Source organism: Notothenia rossii (assembly GCF_949606895.1).
Source record: "Notothenia rossii genome assembly, chromosome: 4".
NCBI classification, from domain to species: domain Eukaryota; kingdom Metazoa; phylum Chordata; class Actinopteri; order Perciformes; family Nototheniidae; genus Notothenia; species Notothenia rossii.
This window is the reverse complement of record NC_136902.1, coordinates 9,703,368-9,723,287: the sequence shown is the minus strand read 5'-3', so window position 1 is coordinate 9,723,287 and position 19,920 is coordinate 9,703,368. Positions and strand designations below refer to the sequence as shown.

General features: G+C 41.5%; 1 protein-coding gene across 3 annotated transcripts in view; it reads right to left on the bottom strand.

The window, feature by feature from the left end:
* Window positions 1–691: 691 nt before the first annotated feature.
* The window catches only part of mical1 (microtubule associated monooxygenase, calponin and LIM domain containing 1), a 29,622-nt gene continuing 10,393 nt past the window's right edge, over window positions 692–19,920 (bottom strand). For all 3 annotated transcript variants that reach the window (XM_079679476.1, XM_079679477.1, XM_079679475.1), the window contains exons 11-25: window positions 19,774–19,900; window positions 18,425–18,503; window positions 18,070–18,217; window positions 16,339–16,529; window positions 15,106–15,212; window positions 14,795–14,851; window positions 14,452–14,707; window positions 13,382–13,449; window positions 11,260–11,980; window positions 9,477–9,583; window positions 9,273–9,386; window positions 6,386–6,479; window positions 5,459–5,552; window positions 4,804–4,877; window positions 692–1,904 (exon numbers count right to left, since the gene is read on the bottom strand). In XM_079679476.1, the coding sequence (XP_079535602.1) occupies window positions 1,711–1,904; window positions 4,804–4,877; window positions 5,459–5,552; window positions 6,386–6,479; window positions 9,273–9,386; window positions 9,477–9,583; window positions 11,260–11,980; window positions 13,382–13,449; window positions 14,452–14,707; window positions 14,795–14,851; window positions 15,106–15,212; window positions 16,339–16,529; window positions 18,070–18,217; window positions 18,425–18,503; window positions 19,774–19,900 (2,431 nt within the window). In that variant the 3' untranslated portion in view covers window positions 692–1,710. The remainder of the gene's footprint in view (window positions 1,905–4,803; window positions 4,878–5,458; window positions 5,553–6,385; window positions 6,480–9,272; window positions 9,387–9,476; window positions 9,584–11,259; window positions 11,981–13,381; window positions 13,450–14,451; window positions 14,708–14,794; window positions 14,852–15,105; window positions 15,213–16,338; window positions 16,530–18,069; window positions 18,218–18,424; window positions 18,504–19,773; window positions 19,901–19,920) is intronic.

The window sequence follows — 19,920 nt, the reverse complement described above, 5'->3', positions numbered from 1 at the left end:
TTAATTTTGCTCTCAAAGTGCACCAGATTGATGCTTTTAACAAATCTCTGGCGCCGCCCATGCAGAGATTAGTATTGTCACAGTGTAAACTGCAGTGGAGGCATGTTGCTAACTGCATTTGCTCAGGTGCTGCACGTCAATACAATAGAATAACCTTTATTGAAATATGGCGCTTTAATGCTATTTTATACTGCTATAAAAAGTTAGTTATATTTACTAAGCCTTTAGACAACACTTATAACTGTTTAGTTAATAACAATGTAATTCTTTGTACTTTTTATATACACAGATCTCAATGTATGACGGTGAACCCTAAACGAGTTTCTTCACTTCAATAAAGCCCTTAATGAAAACTGTAATTGTTTAGCATAATTGAAGATAACAATGTACACAAAAAGCCCTAGCCTTATGTTGTATTTACTATTTTATATATTTTATTTAATGTCGTTGCAATTTTAGATATTTGTTTGTACATGCAACTTTTGAAATAAACAACATTACTGATGGAGAGGGACAAGTGTGCACCCTGGAGGTTAACAGGTAGAATAGCATGAGCATTTCAACTCTATATATAACCACAGTACTGTGGTGCAGATATATACAAAAGGCCAATTTGTCCAGTAAGAAACGAACACCCCAAGAGGACTGGACGGGCATCACAATCATTATCAAAAACATGAAACCTAAAACATCAAAGTGCATGATCTTTATTTGATATAATGTGAAGGGCCGTCCAGGTGGCGGCAGAACGATGAACGTATACGGCCCTTTTCACAAACAACAAAAACAGTCTTTGTCTGGATCTCAGCTATTCTGCCAGCACGTGAACAGAAACACCTGCAAAATGATAAAAGGTAGCGTTTATAAATACATGAAGCAGCTGTTCAGTCTGTTTCTCATTCGCCTTAAAACCCCCCATGTTTTTATAATAAACCACCAGTTTGAGAGCAGCCGCCGGTGAAAACCAAACTCTGACCCAAGAGGACTGAACCGTCGACCCCTGAGATTAAAATCCAACGTGCAATCGGGAAAAGGACATGTTGAACAGCAGGTAGTGGCAACAAAACTCTGGATGATAAAATGAAATCATGAATTTATTACTTCTAATATTTTAAACTAGCTCTTTTTTTTTGTCTCCATCTTGATATATCTAGAATTTATTCAGCATACAAACAGTTATACGTATTTGATGTCATTGTGAACAGTAGCACTTATTCATCAAAGTATTTTTAAAAACTCCATTCATCCTGTGCTTTTGTTAAAGATCTTTGTCTAAGGCTCCATTAGCAGGATCCCCAATGTGGTTTTGTGATGCTGCTTAGTCTTGGCTTTACACATGTTTCTGACACCAACACCAAACTGATCCCAGGTTCTGTTTGGATCACTTTCTGTGTGATAGATGCAGCAGAAGATGAGCGGTCCATTTTCTTTCTTCTTCTGCTGCTGTGACCCCACTAACACATCAGGTAGGGCTGAGCCACAGAGGTATGAATGCGTCATCTCAGAGCCTCAGATCCCCAGGCGTATGTCTCCCTCTAGGGGCCGCTTTGCCCTTCACTCCTCTGCCCCGTAAGCCTCACCTTTTTCATCCTAGTCGTACAGATGCCACGGCAACAATCATCTTTGGCTTTGAACAGTCAGGAGGCAGCACACACAGTAGATGTGAGGTCATCTACTGCACGGTACAAAGAGGTTCATGCCGAGTTTGCCTCACGCCCAGTGGACCTGAGCTCCTGCCTTGGAGTGGCGTTTGGCCTCCATGATGGAGAAGGCCTCCTGCTCCTCTCCGATCTCCGTCAGCCTCTTGTCCTCCAGGAAGGACACCAGCGAGTCCCTCATGTCCACCACATCCAGCATCTGTTGGAGGACCCGCTCCTCCTCCGACTGCTGCTCGGGCGTCTTATCTACAGATTACATAATGTATCAATGACAATGTGAACAAATGGTGTTTGTAGTGATGAAGCGACAGAGATTTAACACGTGTGTGAGTTTCAGCTACTTCTTTAGAAGTCTGGATGCAAACATAATCCTTATTTTTTCAGCATCCATCAACATCTATGTTGTTTTGTTTTTGTCTAAAATACTTCATGTTGCAACAAAACTCAAACCAGCCGTATTCATGTGGAGGAGCCAGTGGCGAACCGTGTATCACAACTGGACCTTCTGTAGACACCCCCCCCCCCTCCCGCCGTTATAATGTCCGTCTCTTCACTGAATTGTCGTCTTGAAAAGGGTACTCACAACAATTATGCAACAACATCATCTTCACATGTTGCACTTGCCATTTAAACTTTAAACACAATAAAACGGCATGAATTGCTTGGTGGCATTTATCTAGATCAGGGGTGTCAAACTAAATGTAATCGCGGGCCACATCAGCATTATGGTTGCATTCAAAGGGCCGGTTGTAACTTCAAGACTAAATAAAATACATATATAAATCTTTAATATATATAAAATAAGGTATTATATTACATTATTGCCTCTGCATTGGATTATTGTCGGATAGGGTAATAACTTCATAATTAACTACGTCTGAAAGAAGAAGTCTAGGGCAAATAATTGCAAGTCTTTTCAGTGAGAATGTCACAAAATGATTTTAAAAGAAAAGCCAAAAAGTGACATTTTTAAAAAAAAGTGACATTTAAAAAAAAAAAAGTCAAATTCAGAAAAAAATGCAAATACAAAAAAAAAGTCATATTTTGAAGAAAAAAAGTCAAATTTGAGATGCATTGTGGGACATGTAGTTTATGGGCAACGTACTATAAAGCGGCATGTAACCGTATAATAAATATATTATATTCTTTGCAAGCTCTTGAAAATGAAGTCACGGGCTGGATTTGGCCCCCGGGCCTTGAGTTTGACACCCCTGATCTAGATCCTCTGTCTCGAGCCAGTGAACTACCGGGCCTTCTAGAATACGCCCATTGGCTACAAATCAATATATGATTGGTTGATCAAACTGTCAGTCCAAAGGTACGCTCTCATTCAGTGCAACGGCCAGGGCATTCTATCAAGGATGTAGAATACCTTGGTTGAAGGATATTCTACCCAGAGACCCAGAACAAGATCTGATTGGTTGCTTTCTTTTCTAACACAAAACCACTGAAATGCGTAGTGCATGGTCCGAGAAGGACAAACAAATCAACGTAACACTGTGATATTACAGATCAACACAGATACGACTCTCATTTATTCATTTTATATACATGTTATTACATTTTATTTATAGAATTAAATCGATTTTGTGTTTGTTTTATCTGAGTGCTCCAGGGTATTCTCTGAATACCTTGAAGGCCCTGACGGTTCACCACTGGGAGCAGCAGAGGACAGAGAGGTGAATGCATGAGAAGCTACAGCACCGGTTAAACGCTATATAAAGAAGACATCCGTGTCCCAAATGCCACAAGTCAAATATGAACTTTCTGCTCTTTGTGTTCCTGCAGGTTGTGTGTGAACTCAGAGGTAAACAAGACGAGCCGGAGTTCAAACATTGATGGAGAAACAGCGATAGGTAATCAGGATTTAACCTGAATAACATCAGCTCAGTGCATCAAAATTAACCCATCTTCCAAAGAGTCCAAAATATGTATTTCCTCTTGAAAAATAATGTGATTTATATAATTTTTTTACATCTAGAATTGTTTTATCTAGCTCTCACTGCTCTCATTGCAGCAGATAGCTATTTTCTGTGAACAAGCTTTCAAATGTCACTGCGTGTACACTGTATCCACCTACGCACCGTTAACGGGAAGCAGACGTATTGAGTAGCTGTTTATCATTGAGCGGCTTTAGAGACAGATACTTATCTCCAAAGTTGGTAGATTCCAAAAAGAGAACTAAGCAAAAGTGAATATTGGATGTATATTACACACATAGGTGGAGAAAAACACCACTACAAAATGAATCACAATGTTTATGTGTCTGCTAGATGTGTGAACAAGCAGGCGTTTGCTAATATGTTAATATTAAAACAATGACATGTCAGTGTTTAACAGTTGTTCCTGCTGCCCTACTGTAAGTGGCTACAAATCAGTCCATGCAAGTTTAAATGAAAAATAATCAGAATAACTTCTAAATGTCATCCTGAGATCTAATTTGGAGAAGGTAAGGTGTGTTTTATTTGACCGAAAGTCCTTGCTTATGCTCACAAAAAAAGGTAATAGTTACTAAAAACCCAGAAAATGTGGTTTTACTCCCTTGATGTCACTAAGCCTGCTGAGACTATCAGCTTTAGTTGGGATATATTTACAGCCAGTTTAGTCAGAAAAACAAAATACAATGACTAACAATGTTTTCAATGTACTAAGGGACACGTCTGTATTATTTTAGACAGTGTTGACGAAAGACTAACTCAGACACACTATAAACTCACTCAAGGAAACTTGCTAGCCAAGCAACTGGAAGGCTACAAACAACCCATAATGCAACACTCTCAGTAGATCTGTTGTTTATCGGGTCCTCTCTGGCATCAAAAGGAATATTAGATGTTAGGAATACATTATGTCTTGTCCTTCAATACAAACCAAACCCTGTTTTCTGATATCATTTCTGAAACAAATATCGTCCTATATGTGGGCCGATTCACTTGATTAAAGAAAGCCCTGATTGGGTTAACAGCCACATTGGCAAAGCACTGATGTTCTCATTAGAGGAGAAACATGCAATGATTATCAGCCTTGGCTAAAAACACAACTGCTGCTTGTTTCCAAGTTGGCTTGCTCCCTTCTCTTCGAAATCAATAGGCCTTTTCAAGAAGCTTCTGCAACAAATGTGCTTATGTGTTCACCCCAAAATACCCACCATTCATCTCCATGTACTTCCTGAGCTCCAGCTCCAACGTGCTCTGCTTGTCCTCCAGCTCCAGCTGCCGGGACCTGAGAGGAAAACAAACATTGGCTGAGTCATGTGGGCGTCCTGCTGGCTGCAGGTCGTCATGAGGCCATTTTACAAATAGAGACTGACTGTTATGAAGATTGGTCGCTCCAGAGGTGAGAACAAACAGTAACTAGTTGAGTTTTATGATTTGTTTTCAATTTACCGTAGTGTTTTCATGTGTGGCTACTGTCTCACTTTGCAAAAAAGCTGTGATGTGTAGTGTTTTCACTTCATTATCATTAGAATCGCCCTTATGTATATATATTTTCAAAGTAATAGTTATTTTTGTTATTAATTGATGTAGTATGTTTCTTTTCCCTTTCATTCACGTAAAATAAAATCCTGCTTTCGGATTTAAGATACCGATAAGGCATGTGTCTTTGTTTTGTTTTACTTATACCATTTGTCAAAATAAATAAACATTGTATTTCGAGCAAAGAACATGTATGGACAAACCAAGATAATAAAAAACCCATGGGTGTGGTGATGTATCCCAGCATATCTACACAGGCCTTTACTGTGCAACAAAGAGCAGCCCATGTACTCATCAGTGTTTTTAATTAACGAGCTGAACACTCACGCCACCATGAGGTCAGACTCTTCAGTCACCAACGAGTTCTTCTCGTGGACGAGTTGGATCCAATGCTCGATCATGTCCGGAGAGCCGTTGCTGCCTGGAGGTGAAAAACACAGCGTTTAGTTATCTATGTGTTCATTGTGTTTGTGGAAATAAAGAGAGGCGGGTTTTTAAGGAAATTCTAGATATAGAGTTGTACTGCATGTGACACAACATCCATGTAATCGTCTAAAGAAAAAAATGGCGCCTCAGGCTAAATTGAATCTCTCTGGGTGTTTCTCAATGTTGAGGAAGGATGCTCCAGAGCCACTATTTCAAGGATGCTACGTCATCGAGTCCCGCCGAAGGACTGTTCCGATGTCCAGGATTCTTGGAATTCTACCGAGCCCGGCGTCCTTCGTAGCGAGACATTTTGAGGATGCACATGTGTATCCTTCGCGGTCTTAAAATCCCCACAATGCTTTGCGCACGGACCAATTTACAAATCCTCGGCAGAAATCGCGCTCCACTTAAGGTGGGGCCTGCCGCACACCTGCACACCTGTTAGCCTGTTCCACAATTCTTCGTTTTCCGAGGCTAGGAAGCATTCTTGCCTCGCTTCTGAAGGAAGTGACTCGGAAGACGTGTCCTACCAAGGAAGCGTCCTCGACATTGAGAAACACCCTCTGTTTCTGGAGGCTAAGTATATTTATCATGTGCAGACTCTCTAGTTTAATGTAATGCTTAAAATAAACAGTAGCTCCTTTTTGTATTTTTCACAGTCTTTTACCAGAACAGAGTTTACATTTCACCGCAAAATACAAATCTCAGAATCCATTTCCAGCATTAACTGTTTTGAAATAAAATCAATGTCAAAAGTTCTTCTACGTAAAGAAGTAAGATTCATTTCTTTGAAATTCCCAAACAAGGGGCCTGCTGTCAGGGTCTCACCAGCCTCTCCGCGCAGAGTTCGCTCCAGAACGACACCTTTATCCTCCAACTCCTTGAAGGTCACCTCGATCTCCTCCAGTCTCCTCTGGATGGACTGGAAACCACAAACACGCACCAGTTAGACAAACAAAACATGTTCACTTTACACAACAAGTACACTTATACTGTTTTTTTTTTTTATAGCGCATCAGTGTCTCCGCCAGACCAGGGCTGAAGAGCAGGGGGGGGGGGGGGTTTGAATTGAGCCACCCTTATAGATACTGGTCGTTTCTCAATCTCGAGGAAACTGGCTTCCAAGCCAATATTTCAAGGATGCTACGTCATCGAGTGCAGCCGAAGGACTGTTCCAATCTTCAGTATACTTGGAATTCCACCAAGGCCGCGTCCTTGGTTTGGGGGTAATTTCGAGGCTGCACATGGGTAGACTTCACATCCTTAAAATCCCCACAATGCTTTGCGCACTGACCAATTTCCCCAAATCTGTGGCGGAAAATGTAAGGCGGGGCCTCTCATATGATGCACACCTGCACACTTGCTAGCCTGTTCCACTCTTCGTTTTCCGAATGCCAGGAAGGATTATTGCCTAGTTTCTGAAGCAAGTGACTCGGAAGACATGTGCTACCAAGCAAGCATCCTCGACATTGAGAAACGGCCAGTATCTCTTTATGTTAGTGAGTTGGATCATTTGACTCGGCTCTCTTAAAGCACCAGCTGTTTCGCCTCCCAAACGGCTCTTCATGTTACCACAGTTTACCACGGAGCCTCAGTTTCGTGGCAGGCACCGCCGATGTCGGGGAAACGATCTTCAATACTCCGAAAAGAATCCCACCAGAATTCTTTGGCCCTCCAACAGAGGGATGTCCTTGTTATTTTTCTTTTTCGTCATTTCAAGCGATAAAAACTCGATCTTCTCTCGAATTATTAATTTTTTTGGACGCCCTCGGCTCGGGTTCAGGGCGTCCCGAGCCGAATAAGGACGTCAAATGACGGCAAGACGCCCCCCCTGGCAGAAAAGCTGAAGCGCATGGTGGAAAGGAGCAGGAAGAAGAACATCTTATTTTACCTGCCCCTTCTTAAAAAAAGATAACAACAAAAAGAAAATGAAATAACCATTAAAAAGTAAAATGAAAGCAATATTCTTTCAGTCACAGTTGCTTTCCAATACTGTAATATAAAACCAGAACACAATCAACAGTCAACTTCACACTTTCTAATTACGCTTTCTTAAACATTAAAATGTTCTTACAGCCCTTTAAATCATTCGGCAAATAATTCCACTTCTTTTCGCCGACTACAGAGACACACATCTGCTTTAAAAGCAGTGCGTGCAAACGGATGCTTAAAATGTAATTTCTTCCCATGTTGCTCATCCTCGACAAACAAACACACTTGTTTAGTATATTTTCTGGCGGTATCCTGTTTTTTGCTTTATTACAACTAAAGCCGTCTGTAATTCTATTAAATCTTTACATTTGAACAGCCTTGACTCATTAGTTTGTTTGTTCTCTAGGTTGTACATTATGCAGCATTCTCACAGCTTTTTTTAATTAAATCACGACTCAGCATTTATTTCTGAAAAAGACTGTAAATATATTTTCATTACATCATTATTTATCTATATATTAGTTTTCATTTTAAGTAGAAAGAATTCTCAGGAAACAATGTATGTGTTGAGCTTTTATCTTGTTGATCTCAGCCTCAGTGTTTCATGTTCCCACAGTTGTATCAAGCTTTACTTCCAAGTTACTTCGAATGCAAATCAAACTTTTTCCACTGCCGTTGCTTCACATTCAACATATTGGACTGGTCACAATGTGCCACGTGAAGAAGCCACAAGACATCACGTTGTTCAAAATGTTGCAGCTGCAAAGTGACCAACTTTGTGCCGGATGGCATCAGACCATGGTGGCTTAAGAAACGAATAGAGCCCTTCTGTTGCATTTCTCACTGCTCAAGAAGTGTTAAAAGCCCACAAGGCCTGCTGTATTAAGAGTCAAAACTGGTGCCGCCAAATAAACAAACAGGGTTTAAATATTAGGGTTTAACACACAACACATATTGCCTGGTCATGTGGACACAGGAGCTGTAGAATGCAGGGTTCATACACCAATGATTTTCAATGACTTCTCCAGGACCGTTACCTCATTTTCCATGATCAAAAAAAATTACTCTCTCAGGTACCACTAAAAAATGGTTTAGTTTAACATGGAACAGGAAAATAAGGTCTGAAACATGTTGTGCCTGTCTAAAACAAATCCAATAATAAAATAATAATAATAATACATTACATTTATAAAGCGCTTTTCCTGGTGCTCAAAGCGCTTACAAGCAAGTAAAACAAAATAACGACAAAAGTAGAAAGTGCTAAGCTAGGAGGAATAAGGGCAAGGGGGTAGTTGATTAGGAGTTGAAGGCAAGAGTGAAAAGGTGAGTTTTGATTGTTTGTAGTAATAGTAGGCTTACTAGCTTCTACACGCTAAGGCAACTAAAATCTCTCACCAGCGAAATACCTCGTCAGTTAAATGCCATTTTACGTTTCATTACTATACGATACAGTATTTATTATCATTATAGTATTACTATTTCGGCGATTAGCTAAAATATAAATTATATTTGATGCAACTTTAGTTACATTTCCATGACTTTTCCAAAACTTTGGGAAAAATATTGTTTTCCATAACTTTTCCAGGGCCTGGAATTTGCATTTTAAATTTCCATGACTTTTCCAGGTTTTCAATGACCGTAAGAACCCTGAAAAAGGTACATTCATTTATTTGACCATACCAATACTACGATCACTGCTTATTGAGTAAACATGGAGAAGCCACTGATCAATAAAATATTGATTAGCTAAGAAGAGGGTTGCTCCGGTTTGAGAGCCACTGACCTGAGCTTTGCGTAATCGCTGTAATTCACTCGTCTTTGCTCTCCGCTCAAGTGTCCTCATCTTCATCAACTCCATCTTCTCGGCCTGAACAGGGTCAGCTGGCAGCGTCTGATACTAGAGGCAAAGTGTCAGGATTTTTAATGTACTGCTGATTAAACTGTAGCTTCTCACTTTCACTTATAATGCAAACATCAGCTCCATTACCTTCTCTTCAAACAAGTCGACATCATCTCGATCTAATATATCATCATCATCGTCGTCGTCATCATCGTCATCGTATCCCTCGTTAGTGCTGTGTCTGAATGTTGTTTCTGTTGAGGGAAAAGCAAGAAAAGATGTTGAAACAAGGGCAAAAGTGTTTTCCTGTGTCCTCCGCGTCTGGAGAATCTGTTTTATATAATCGTGTGTTTCAAACAGTGCTAGTGAGTTATTCATTTGACCTATTTCCTCACCAGCAGTTTCATACATAGCAGTGTTTCCCACAGAATTTGATTGCTCTGTGTTTCGTTGTTAATGAGTGAAACACACCGGAGTTGAGGATCTGTGGGGTTTATTCTCCCAAAAATATAATTTACAATTTAGGCATTTAGCAGACGCCTTATTCCAAAGCGACTTACAGTGACCAATCACAGGGACATTCTCCCTGGAGTAACGAGGGCTAAGTGCCTTGCTCAAGGGCACACTAGCAGGATTTGAACTCGCACCCTTCTGATCATCAGCCCACCTCACTATCCATTAGACCACCACCAAAAAAAACACAAAAAAAAAAAAAGAATAATAATAATATATATTTTTTTATGAGATCCATTTGTGGCGGACCATATTTAATTCTGGCGGCCCGGCACAAATAAATCAATGTATGGGAAACACTGCATAGGCATGTCTGGAAACTTCTAAATAAGGTCATGACATCTGGGATCATGTAACGTCTGAGGGGACAGAGGATGCAACATATATGACTGTATAAGGTGCGAACGTGTCTGCTACGTACTGTATGCTGTTTGAAGTGTAAACTGGAAGGTTATCTTGGCCTATAGGGCATTACACTATTGACTGCTTGGCTGCAAGGTAATGCGTCTCATAGTGCTGTGCAGCAATATCATACACTGAACAAAAATATAAATGCAACACTTTTGTTTTTGCTCCCATTTTTCATGAGATGAACTCAAAGATCTAAAACATTTTCTATATACACAAAATAACTATTTCTCTCCCACCTCACAGGTGTGGCATATCATGTTTGGGATGCTCTGGATCGGCGTATACGACAGCGTGTTCCAGTTCCTGCCAATATCCAGCAACTTCGCACAGCCTCAGGGTCCGGGGGGGTCTGAAAACCAGTCAGTATCTGGTGTGACCACCATTTGCCTCACGCAGTGCAACACATCTCCTTCGCATAGAGTTGATCAGGTTGTTGATTGTGGCCTGTGGAATGTTGGTCCACTCCTCTTCAATGGCTGTGCCAAGTTGCTGGATATTGGCAGGAAGTGGAACACGCTGTCGTATACGCCGACCCAGAGCATCCCAAACATGCTCAATGGGTGACATGTTAGGGTTAGGGTTATACTGACTGGTTTTCGGACCCCCCCAGACCCCCCCAATAAAGCAAAACTGCACGTTTCAGAGTGGTCTTTTATTGTGGCCAGCCTAAGGCACACCTGTTCAATAATCATGCTGTCTAATCAGCATCTTGATATGCCACACCTGTGAGGTGGGATGGATTATCTCGGCAAAGGAGAAGTGCTCACTATCTCAGATTTTTTCAGATTTGTGAACAATATTTGAGAGAAATGGTTATTTTGTGTATATAGAAAATGTTTTAGATCTTTGAGTTCATCTCATGAAAAATGGGAGCAAAAACAAAAGTGTTGCATTTATATTTTTGTTCAGTGTATTTAACTTCACTCTGTGTTTTATTGATTCCTCTTTGTCTTATTTTTCTTTAATGTTGCGAGTGTTACATCAGATCCACAGCAAGTCCACTCACCGGCTCTCCCCGAATGATTGACGAGGACGCTGAGCCGGGGGTCTCTGCTGATCCTCGGGGACGACAGGTTCCACGGGGAGAACTTGGAGCGGACCCTCGCCTGTCCGCCCGGCATCTCTTTCCTCCGGAAGCAGCGGCGGTGCCTCTTCTCTCGCATGTGGCTGGCGGGGTTCCCGCTCCAGTAGCCCTCCTCTTCCTGCCCGTCCTCTGGTTTGGGAGGGCTCGTACCTCCTGCTGTAGCCGAGGACGAGGAGCAGGACGAAGATCCACCGGGGGTCTCTGAGTCCGAGTCCACGCTGAGGCTCTGGAGGTTCACCAGCTGGCTTTTCTCCTCGTCGCTGATCTTAAGCTTTCGTTGCTTCGGGCGAGAGTCCTGCGCTGCCTTTGAGATCTCTTCTGTCGGAGTGGGAGACGATTGTCTTTCTGGAGTGGAGGGGTTGAAGATGTGGACGGTGCGAGGTTTCGCTACGGGGGGAGAGGGCTGAGGGCTGGGTGGGGGCTGGGATTTGCGAGGCTTAGGGACGGGATGTGGCACCGTCTCCTCCTCCTCAGTGGGAGCTGCTGCCTCTGTTACAGATGGAGGCTCAGTGGGAGTCGTCGAGTGGGGAGAAGGACCACAGTCCAGAGTGTGCTCGTACTCCTCATCTGATGGAGAGGGCGTATAATCATCACTGGAGAGCCTGTTGTCTTCATTGGTTGTTTTGTGATTCCCTTCACTATCCTGAATACAGAAATGGAAAAAAAAGACATTTCAAAAAGGCACACATTCCTGCTTTTGAACACAAACTATGCTTTGACACCGTGTCTGTACCGGAAACCTGATTTGTTCTCCACGTGTGAGCAAATTCAGCTTCCTGTCACCGCCATCGTTTTACAGCTTGAATTTCTTTTTTTTAAACGATTGAAAAGTTCCAACAACATCCAAACAAAGGCACATCCCATCTGTGTTCATATTTACTGTATATAAAACACGGCTTTCAGAAATAAAATAAAAGATTTCTAGAGAGAGAATGTTTCATTTGAATTTCACAACCGTATCAAAATTAGGGTTGCCAGAAACTGACCATGATCAAAATCGATTATTCGGCAGCCCTGGCGAATAATAATCGATTATTCGACCGACCCCCGGGAGAAAAAAAAAAAAAACTCAGACAAAAGGAATTCCCTTGTTTTCTTTACTGGAACATGTTTAACAGTACAAAAAAAATAAACGACAAATAAACCAACATCAACATGATGCAGCTCCTTGAACTCTTTTTACCTGCCGCTTTGTTCATCTTTAGTCGCACGTGTGAGGGAGAGGGGGGGGTGGGGGCGGGGTCGGTGTGTAGCGTGCTGCAGCAGCAGTCTGCTCTGCACGCAGGCTTCCTTTACAGTTTACAGTAAAACAAACTGGTGGTGTGACCAATGGCCATTTACAATTATTAATACTATTGCTATTATTAGCATTAGTCTATATTTTGGTTGAAACTAAGCCAGAAAAAAAAAAAAAAACATAAATAATAATAAAAAAAATATATAAATAAAATCGATTTTTAAAAATAATATTCGATTATGGAGACTGTAACGAATATTCGAATAATCACTGGCATCCCTAGTTAAAATTTAATGGTCCACTTCAATTTCATTTAAAAAAGTATCTTAGGTTCAAAAGTATCTTAAGTATACATTCATATATTTTTCATTATATGACTTTAACAATGACTCTCTTTAAGAAATACATTTGACTATCTTTTCTTTCTTAGTGAATGACGAAATGACCTCCATATTGCCTTCACCAACATAAGAGAGAACGTTTGTATTTAATAAGGAAACATGTTCCCCTTCTGTTTCATAACTAATCAACAACATCATTATTTTGAAATCCCAGAAAACTGACATCAATCCCTTCAACAAACCTCAGTGAGCATCATGGGACGTAGCGGCATTTCCACAAATACGCGAAACGTGTGTGGAACGTACGAATCGGTTAAACTAACATTATTTGTGAGCAACTGCCGCGAGCGATGGAGCGCTGCAGGCTGAAGACATCGGACCAGACGCCAGACGGATGGTTTATCATGCAAAAGGAAATTGTGTAGCGTGAGTAACAGAACATTTGAACAGCTGCTCGGTGACCCACCTTACAAGATGTTTCTGCCCCGTTTTGCAGCTCCAGCTCTTCAGAGTGCAGCTCACAGTAAAACCTCCCTGAGGGGACATCAGACAGAAACAATGAAGGGGTGGAAAAGTCACACAACTGAATGTTGACGTGTCAAAGAAGGGGAAGTCAAAGGCGCCTGCTGTTTTGATAAATGATTAATGTCCTTTTAGTCTAAATGGAGCCACTTTAAAAATGGTCTTAGTGCAAATTATTAATTACAATTATGAATTAATAAAAAGGCATTGCTTTACTTATTGTTGAGAACACACATGATACAAGTGGAGCAATAGCTGTTGAAACCGTTACATTTAACTGACGCTTTTATCCAACAATAGTTGCATTCAACCACGAAGAAACAAACTCCAAAATGGTGTGAGGACCCGTGAAACCAGAAATACAAAAGTCACGTACTGTAACTGTGACGAAAAGTCTAAATATTGCAGCATACATGAACAGAAACTTGAAGAGATACCAACAATATATTAATAGTTGTTGGTGTTGCATTAGAACTGTACACACATGACAATCTTTCTTTTATAATTCTGACAAAAGAGGACATTAAAGGGGCCCCTTTCTGCCCTTTGGGGGTTCCCTTCCCTGTAGTCGTGTGTTATACAGGGTTTTCTGCATTTAAATGATCTGCAAAGGCTACAATCCCAAAGTTCCCTCCAGAGGAAGTTTCTCCACCCCCCCCCCCTGCCTGTAATGCCTCAACTGGACTCCTTTGTTTACTTACATATCATAATGACATCAATATGTAACACTCGAGCTTCTATTGACCAGCTCTCCAACACATTGTACGTGATAGGCTAAGGGGCGGGACATCTGTTAACGGTTGACCAATCACAACAGAGCTGACCAGCTAACCAATCAGAGCAGACTGGGCTCTGGTTTCAGACAGAGGGTGAAAAGAGGTGCTGCAGCACAGGCAGTATGAGAAGAATAAAGAGCTTTTTGAACATTAAAGCATGGAGACATGTCCCAGTAGAGACACTACATACTGATATGAACCTGAAGATGAGCACAGTATGTCCTCTTTAAGAGCTCACCTGTAGTCTGATCAAAGGTGTATCCTCCCAGTCTGAGTGTGATGCTGCAGCGATGGCAGGTGAAGCAGCTTCGATGGAAGAACTTTCCCTCAGCGCTGACCCTCTCCAGCACGTAGACCTTCTGTCCACAGAAGTAACACTCATCACTGTTTGTCAACGACACACAAACATCAGGCTCAGGCTCAAACTCAGGCTCAGGCTCAGGAGCAGGGATAGGTGAAGGACTGCGCTCAGGGGACACCGGCAGCACCACCGTCTGGGGGGGAAAAGGGCGGATCAAATCACTCAATTGCCCCCAAAAAAGTAAGAAGGATTATTACAAAAAGCTTCAATCACAACTCACACTGTCCTCCTCTTCCATTGTGCTCTCTCTTTCTTTCTTCAAAGATGCCAGCTTTTCCTGCAGAGTCAAGAAGAAATATTAACATCACATGATGACGTGGAGAACATTCACACCATTTTAATGATTAAAAAAAAAGAACCCACGTCTCTTGGAAAACATCTAATAATGTTGCCCTGAAATAACAGATGTGAGTCACAGACAGGCAGGAGGCCCAGACGTGAACTCCAGCCAAAGCACACCAGTGCGTTTGAAATATCTTTATCAAACATTTCTCGGTGCTGTGTAAACAGTGACGGTCACAGCGGGCGTACCTTGCGTCTTTGCAGAGAGTTATGCTTCAGCTTGTTCAGGAAGAAGACAGCGGACTGTGTCGTGGAGAGACTCAGAGGCTTGGCCGGCGAGGGGAAGGCTGCAGGGTCTGGAGCACAACACGAAATGAAAAGAGAGAAACATGTTATCGAGACACACAAGACATGCAGGTTATCCCACTAGGTGGAAGACACCTGATTTGGCCTAGTACTTGCACAGCTTGAAATATCCTAATTCTACCTTTTTGTGATCTACAAGGTACGTCCTTTTATCTGTAATACTCTGTTGGAAACATCCTCTTACTTGTATTCTCTGTCGCGCCACAGCAGATGCATTTAACTTGTCAATCCGCATAAAAAACTATTCAGCTGCTGCTCTCACTTCTACCACTCCCATGCTTTCATCATTCAGCTGAGGTTACGGGAGAATGACAGCTCCCTCCTGGCTGCACCTCAGTCGGTGGATCCCGTGCAGCGCAGCAGAACATCACACACACGGAGAGCATCTATCACACACACACACACACACACGGAGAGCATCTATCACACACACACGGAGAGCATCTATCACACACACACGGAGAGCATCTATCACACACACACGGAGAGCATCTATCACACACACACGGTGAGCATCTATCACACCCACTTCAGAACCTACAACCGACGGGCTCTTGTCATTTACTGCTGCACAAACTCCCCATGCAAAGACTGTGAAATACCTCTTCTACAAATATCCGGGATAATATCCTCGTCGGCCGCAGGAACAGCAGGTCCCCTTCAGGAGATCCTCGTCCCATAAGCCACACGGTGACTGACTGTTTGCTCTTTCTGCTGCTCGGCTGGTTTACGCAGGGGAGAGCAGCACAACCAGTAGAGGCTGGCTCTGCTCTGAGCTCAGCGCTAGCCACTTAAGCCGAATGAATTCTGGGTAACAGGCTCTTAAAGAGACAGCAGCCATTTAATCACTTCTCAACACCAGACACGTTTTCAGTGGGAAGGCTCCTGACCCTTTTAGGCTGATGCTAATGCAGTGTCTAAGCAACAGAGTTACGTAAGATGAAGCCGCTGTCATCAATCATTGTCTTCAGATATATTTCAGATTGTAAACAGCATTCAAAATGACATAAATAAGCAAAATATTAACTGTGTTAAATTTTAAAGTGGTTTTTTTGTTTGGCTTTTAAATCATGCTTCAACATTTGTGTTGTAAATGATAAATAGTCAGATGTTTACCTTTTGCAGGCACAGCGAAGGCCTTTTGGACCTGGGTGAGATAGAGGACCATGGACAACTTGTCTATCTGACCACTGTTGGCCAAGTCGCTGGCAGCCATGACAGGAGGGATGCCCAGCTCCTTCTCCAAAATGCTGAAGGCCAGTTGGTTGTTGTGAACTGCGCTGGACTCATCCAGGGCGGACATGTCACTGTGGAGGAATAAGAAAAACTGGGATTAAATGTTGGAGCTGAAGAAGAAATGATGAGCTTGCATCAAAGACAAGCGGTGTATGGAAATAGGCTCATTTTAAAGAATATTTATCCGACATATTTAGGTCAGTGAGTAGCTGCATGTTAGCTTGATTGAGAAGTGTATTTGTATTTTCAGGGTGTTATTTGCACGGCAGAAGAATAGACAGTAAGGGACAGGTACATTGTATGATCAAAGAGATTTACTTTTTTTATTTATGTAAAATCAGTGTTATGTCCAGGACTTTTAAACTTGTTGTTGTGAGATGGCTGGCATTTTTTATGCTTCACTAAATGCTTTTAACGGCTAAGGAACTTTAGGTGCATTTGTGACCTGCTGCTCCATCGAAGTCAGTCGCATTGACCCGAAGACACATTTTGAGTTGTACACACTGTTGGAAAGAGGAGATTCCTAGCTTTCTAATGATATCAGTTTTTGTACTCAAAATATTAAGCAAAATATGTCACGATATATAATGACTGTCACCGAGTCATCATTTTGAGAAAAAGGCCTTCAAAGTTTCCTCTTCTCTGGAATCCATCGATCTGATTGGTTATTAGCAAATGATCCAAATACTACGGAGGGAAGATATTTTGGTTTGGATTACTGGTCTGGGAGAAGCTCGCGAGTGTGTGTGTGTGTGTGTGTGTGTGTGTGTGTGTGTGTGTGTGTGTGTGTGTGTGTGTGTGTGTGTGTGTATACGTGTTTGTGTGTGTGTTTGTGTATATTTTTGCATTTGTGTGTATTGTGTTTGTTTCCCGGGGAAAACCCTCATCAGAAACCGGCTGTTGTTATGCCTGCTGTGACGTTAAGTTACTCCGTTCTCCGCTTGTAATTATGCCGTCACAAGCTGCTTCAAAGTTGTATTTATCATCTGAATTTGACGAAACAAGTTTAATATTCTGAAAGCCAAGACTTTGTTTAATTGAAATCAGATGAAAACAAACTGTAACGGACCCTGCCGTGTTATCTATGATTACTATACGCTTACATTCATAATTTCAGCGGAGGGAGGGAAGCGGCGCTGAGGAACAGCAGAGTGGCGAGTGAGAACTGTCATCTTCCCTTTACAAGCTTCAAACATGTATTTATCGTGTGAGTTTGGAAATAAAAGTTTGATATTCTGAAAGCCAAGACTTTGTTTGTTTAAAATCAAACAAAACACCCGAACCCCGAAAAACTATTTTTTTTACGCAAATCCACGTTTATTTGGAAATGAGCCGTTACGACTTCCGACTGACTCCGATAGAGCGGGTCACATATTTGGTGCTTTTTTGCACCAATTAGTTTGTGAAAAGGCTATATGGGACCTGCAACAACATAAACAACAGCATTTCAAATAAAGGATATGTCTGCCCCAATGTGATTCTTACAGTATGTCCCAGAGTAGCCGCTTAGTGAGACTGAGTGGGATTTGTCTCAAAGGACTGTGTCATGTTTACACAACTAAACAAATGAACTGATATCCAACAATCACATGAAGAACAGTAAATGCTCACATGAGCTGGGGTCCGAAGTGGTGGATCAGAGCGCACAGAGCCATCCCGGACCTCCAGGATTGTGTGAAATCTTTTACAGCCACATTCTTATAACCCGCTGTGTTTTTCTGGCACCATTTCAACAACTCCTCAAAACCACTGACAGAATCTGTGGGGAAAACAAAGGCGATTCATCAGAGCGTGCTCTGCGACCACAGTGGGGGGGCTTTCACAGCCACGAAAACCTCTTTGTGTGAGGTGTAAATATTGTGTAAGAGAATGTTTGATTGTTATGATGTTGATCACAATGTGATTCCACCGTTACATCTTTAAATAACCGAGGCCTTGAGAGGCTGCACGGTGAAGAGCAGCTGACCTTGACGCAGGTAGGAAAACCTATTCTTCTGTTTCTTGCTCGCTGGATTGGATTTATCAACGATATATAGGTGCTGCACCTAAAGAGAGAGAGACAGGTAGATACATTAGTATTATTATTATTATTATTATAATGAGTGGCGGCTTTAAAACTTTACTTTTCAAGCATTTCAACATGTTACACAAATGAATTTATTCCTAAATAAATACTTAAAGGGGACCTATCATGTAAAATGCACTTTTGTACGTCTTTTCTACATGAATATGTGTCCCCGGTGTTCCAGAGAACTCACCAAGTGTCAGAAAACACAACCCTCTCTATTTTCCTCCATACCCAAATCTCTTAAAAATGGGCTGCAACGGATCTGATACAGACTGATCCAGATTTGAACACTTCTATGACGTCACAGAAGTGGCGCTACGGCTATTAATAAATAATAATAATAATAATGGATTACATTTTTTATTAGAGCGCTTTTACAGGTGCTCAAAGCGCTTTACAAATACACATTACACATATTAGACATGTAAGAGTAATTACTGTGGACATTAACCACAGGAGCAAAAGCGGGTAAAGTGTCTTGCCCAAGGACACAACGGCCTGTCGCAGTGGCGGCCTATTGGGCCATCTCTACCAATCAGGAGGAGACAGCCACGGACATTGCCGTTGGAAAGCGCTGGAGATGCTGTAGTACATATGCCAGGCCTGTAGATGGTGCTGTTCTCACAGAACCAGCCCATTCAAAGACAGTGTTAAATTGAGCGAAATGAGGAATGGCTAAAATGCATGATCTGTTTGGTATTTTGAAAAATAAAAAGTATAAATGTGCCTTATATAGGTATGGTCCTACACTATATTATTCAAATATAGCATGATAGGTCCACTTTAAAGAAATACAAAGAACAGACATACAAAACATAATAATAAATAAATAATATAAAAAATGAATATGTCAAGGAAAGAGATAGAACAATAAGCTGTTGTAGAATAAAATGGATGTCATCGAATAATATTGAATCCACAATCGGAAATACAAAACAAACAAACAAACACATTGTTCTCATTAGATTTGTCAATAGACTAAACCCATATTATCCCGCATTAAAGTACTTTTTCACTAGTTTACACAGCACGATTTGTAAAGCAAACAAACATATTTAAAATGCAATAGATACATTTTATTCATTTTTTTGTCTTATTATAATCACAACGTAAAGTATAGTTTCAAATTGCTTTACTTTTTTGAGATTCAGTTTTTTTTTTAACCTGCATCCCTGACCTCCCTAAGCTTCATGAAGATGAAACTGACTGATATCTGTGTTGAGTGCATAGAGGATAGCAGCGCTGACCTGGTGGGCCTGGATGGACGAGAGGTTGACCCTCAGGTACCGAGTTTTGGGGTCGATGCTGTAACTGACGTAGTTTTTACTGCAGTTTTCTGGTGTGGTTTGAGACAGGACCTGGTAGATACTTTCTCTGTGTGTTTGTAGAAGAGG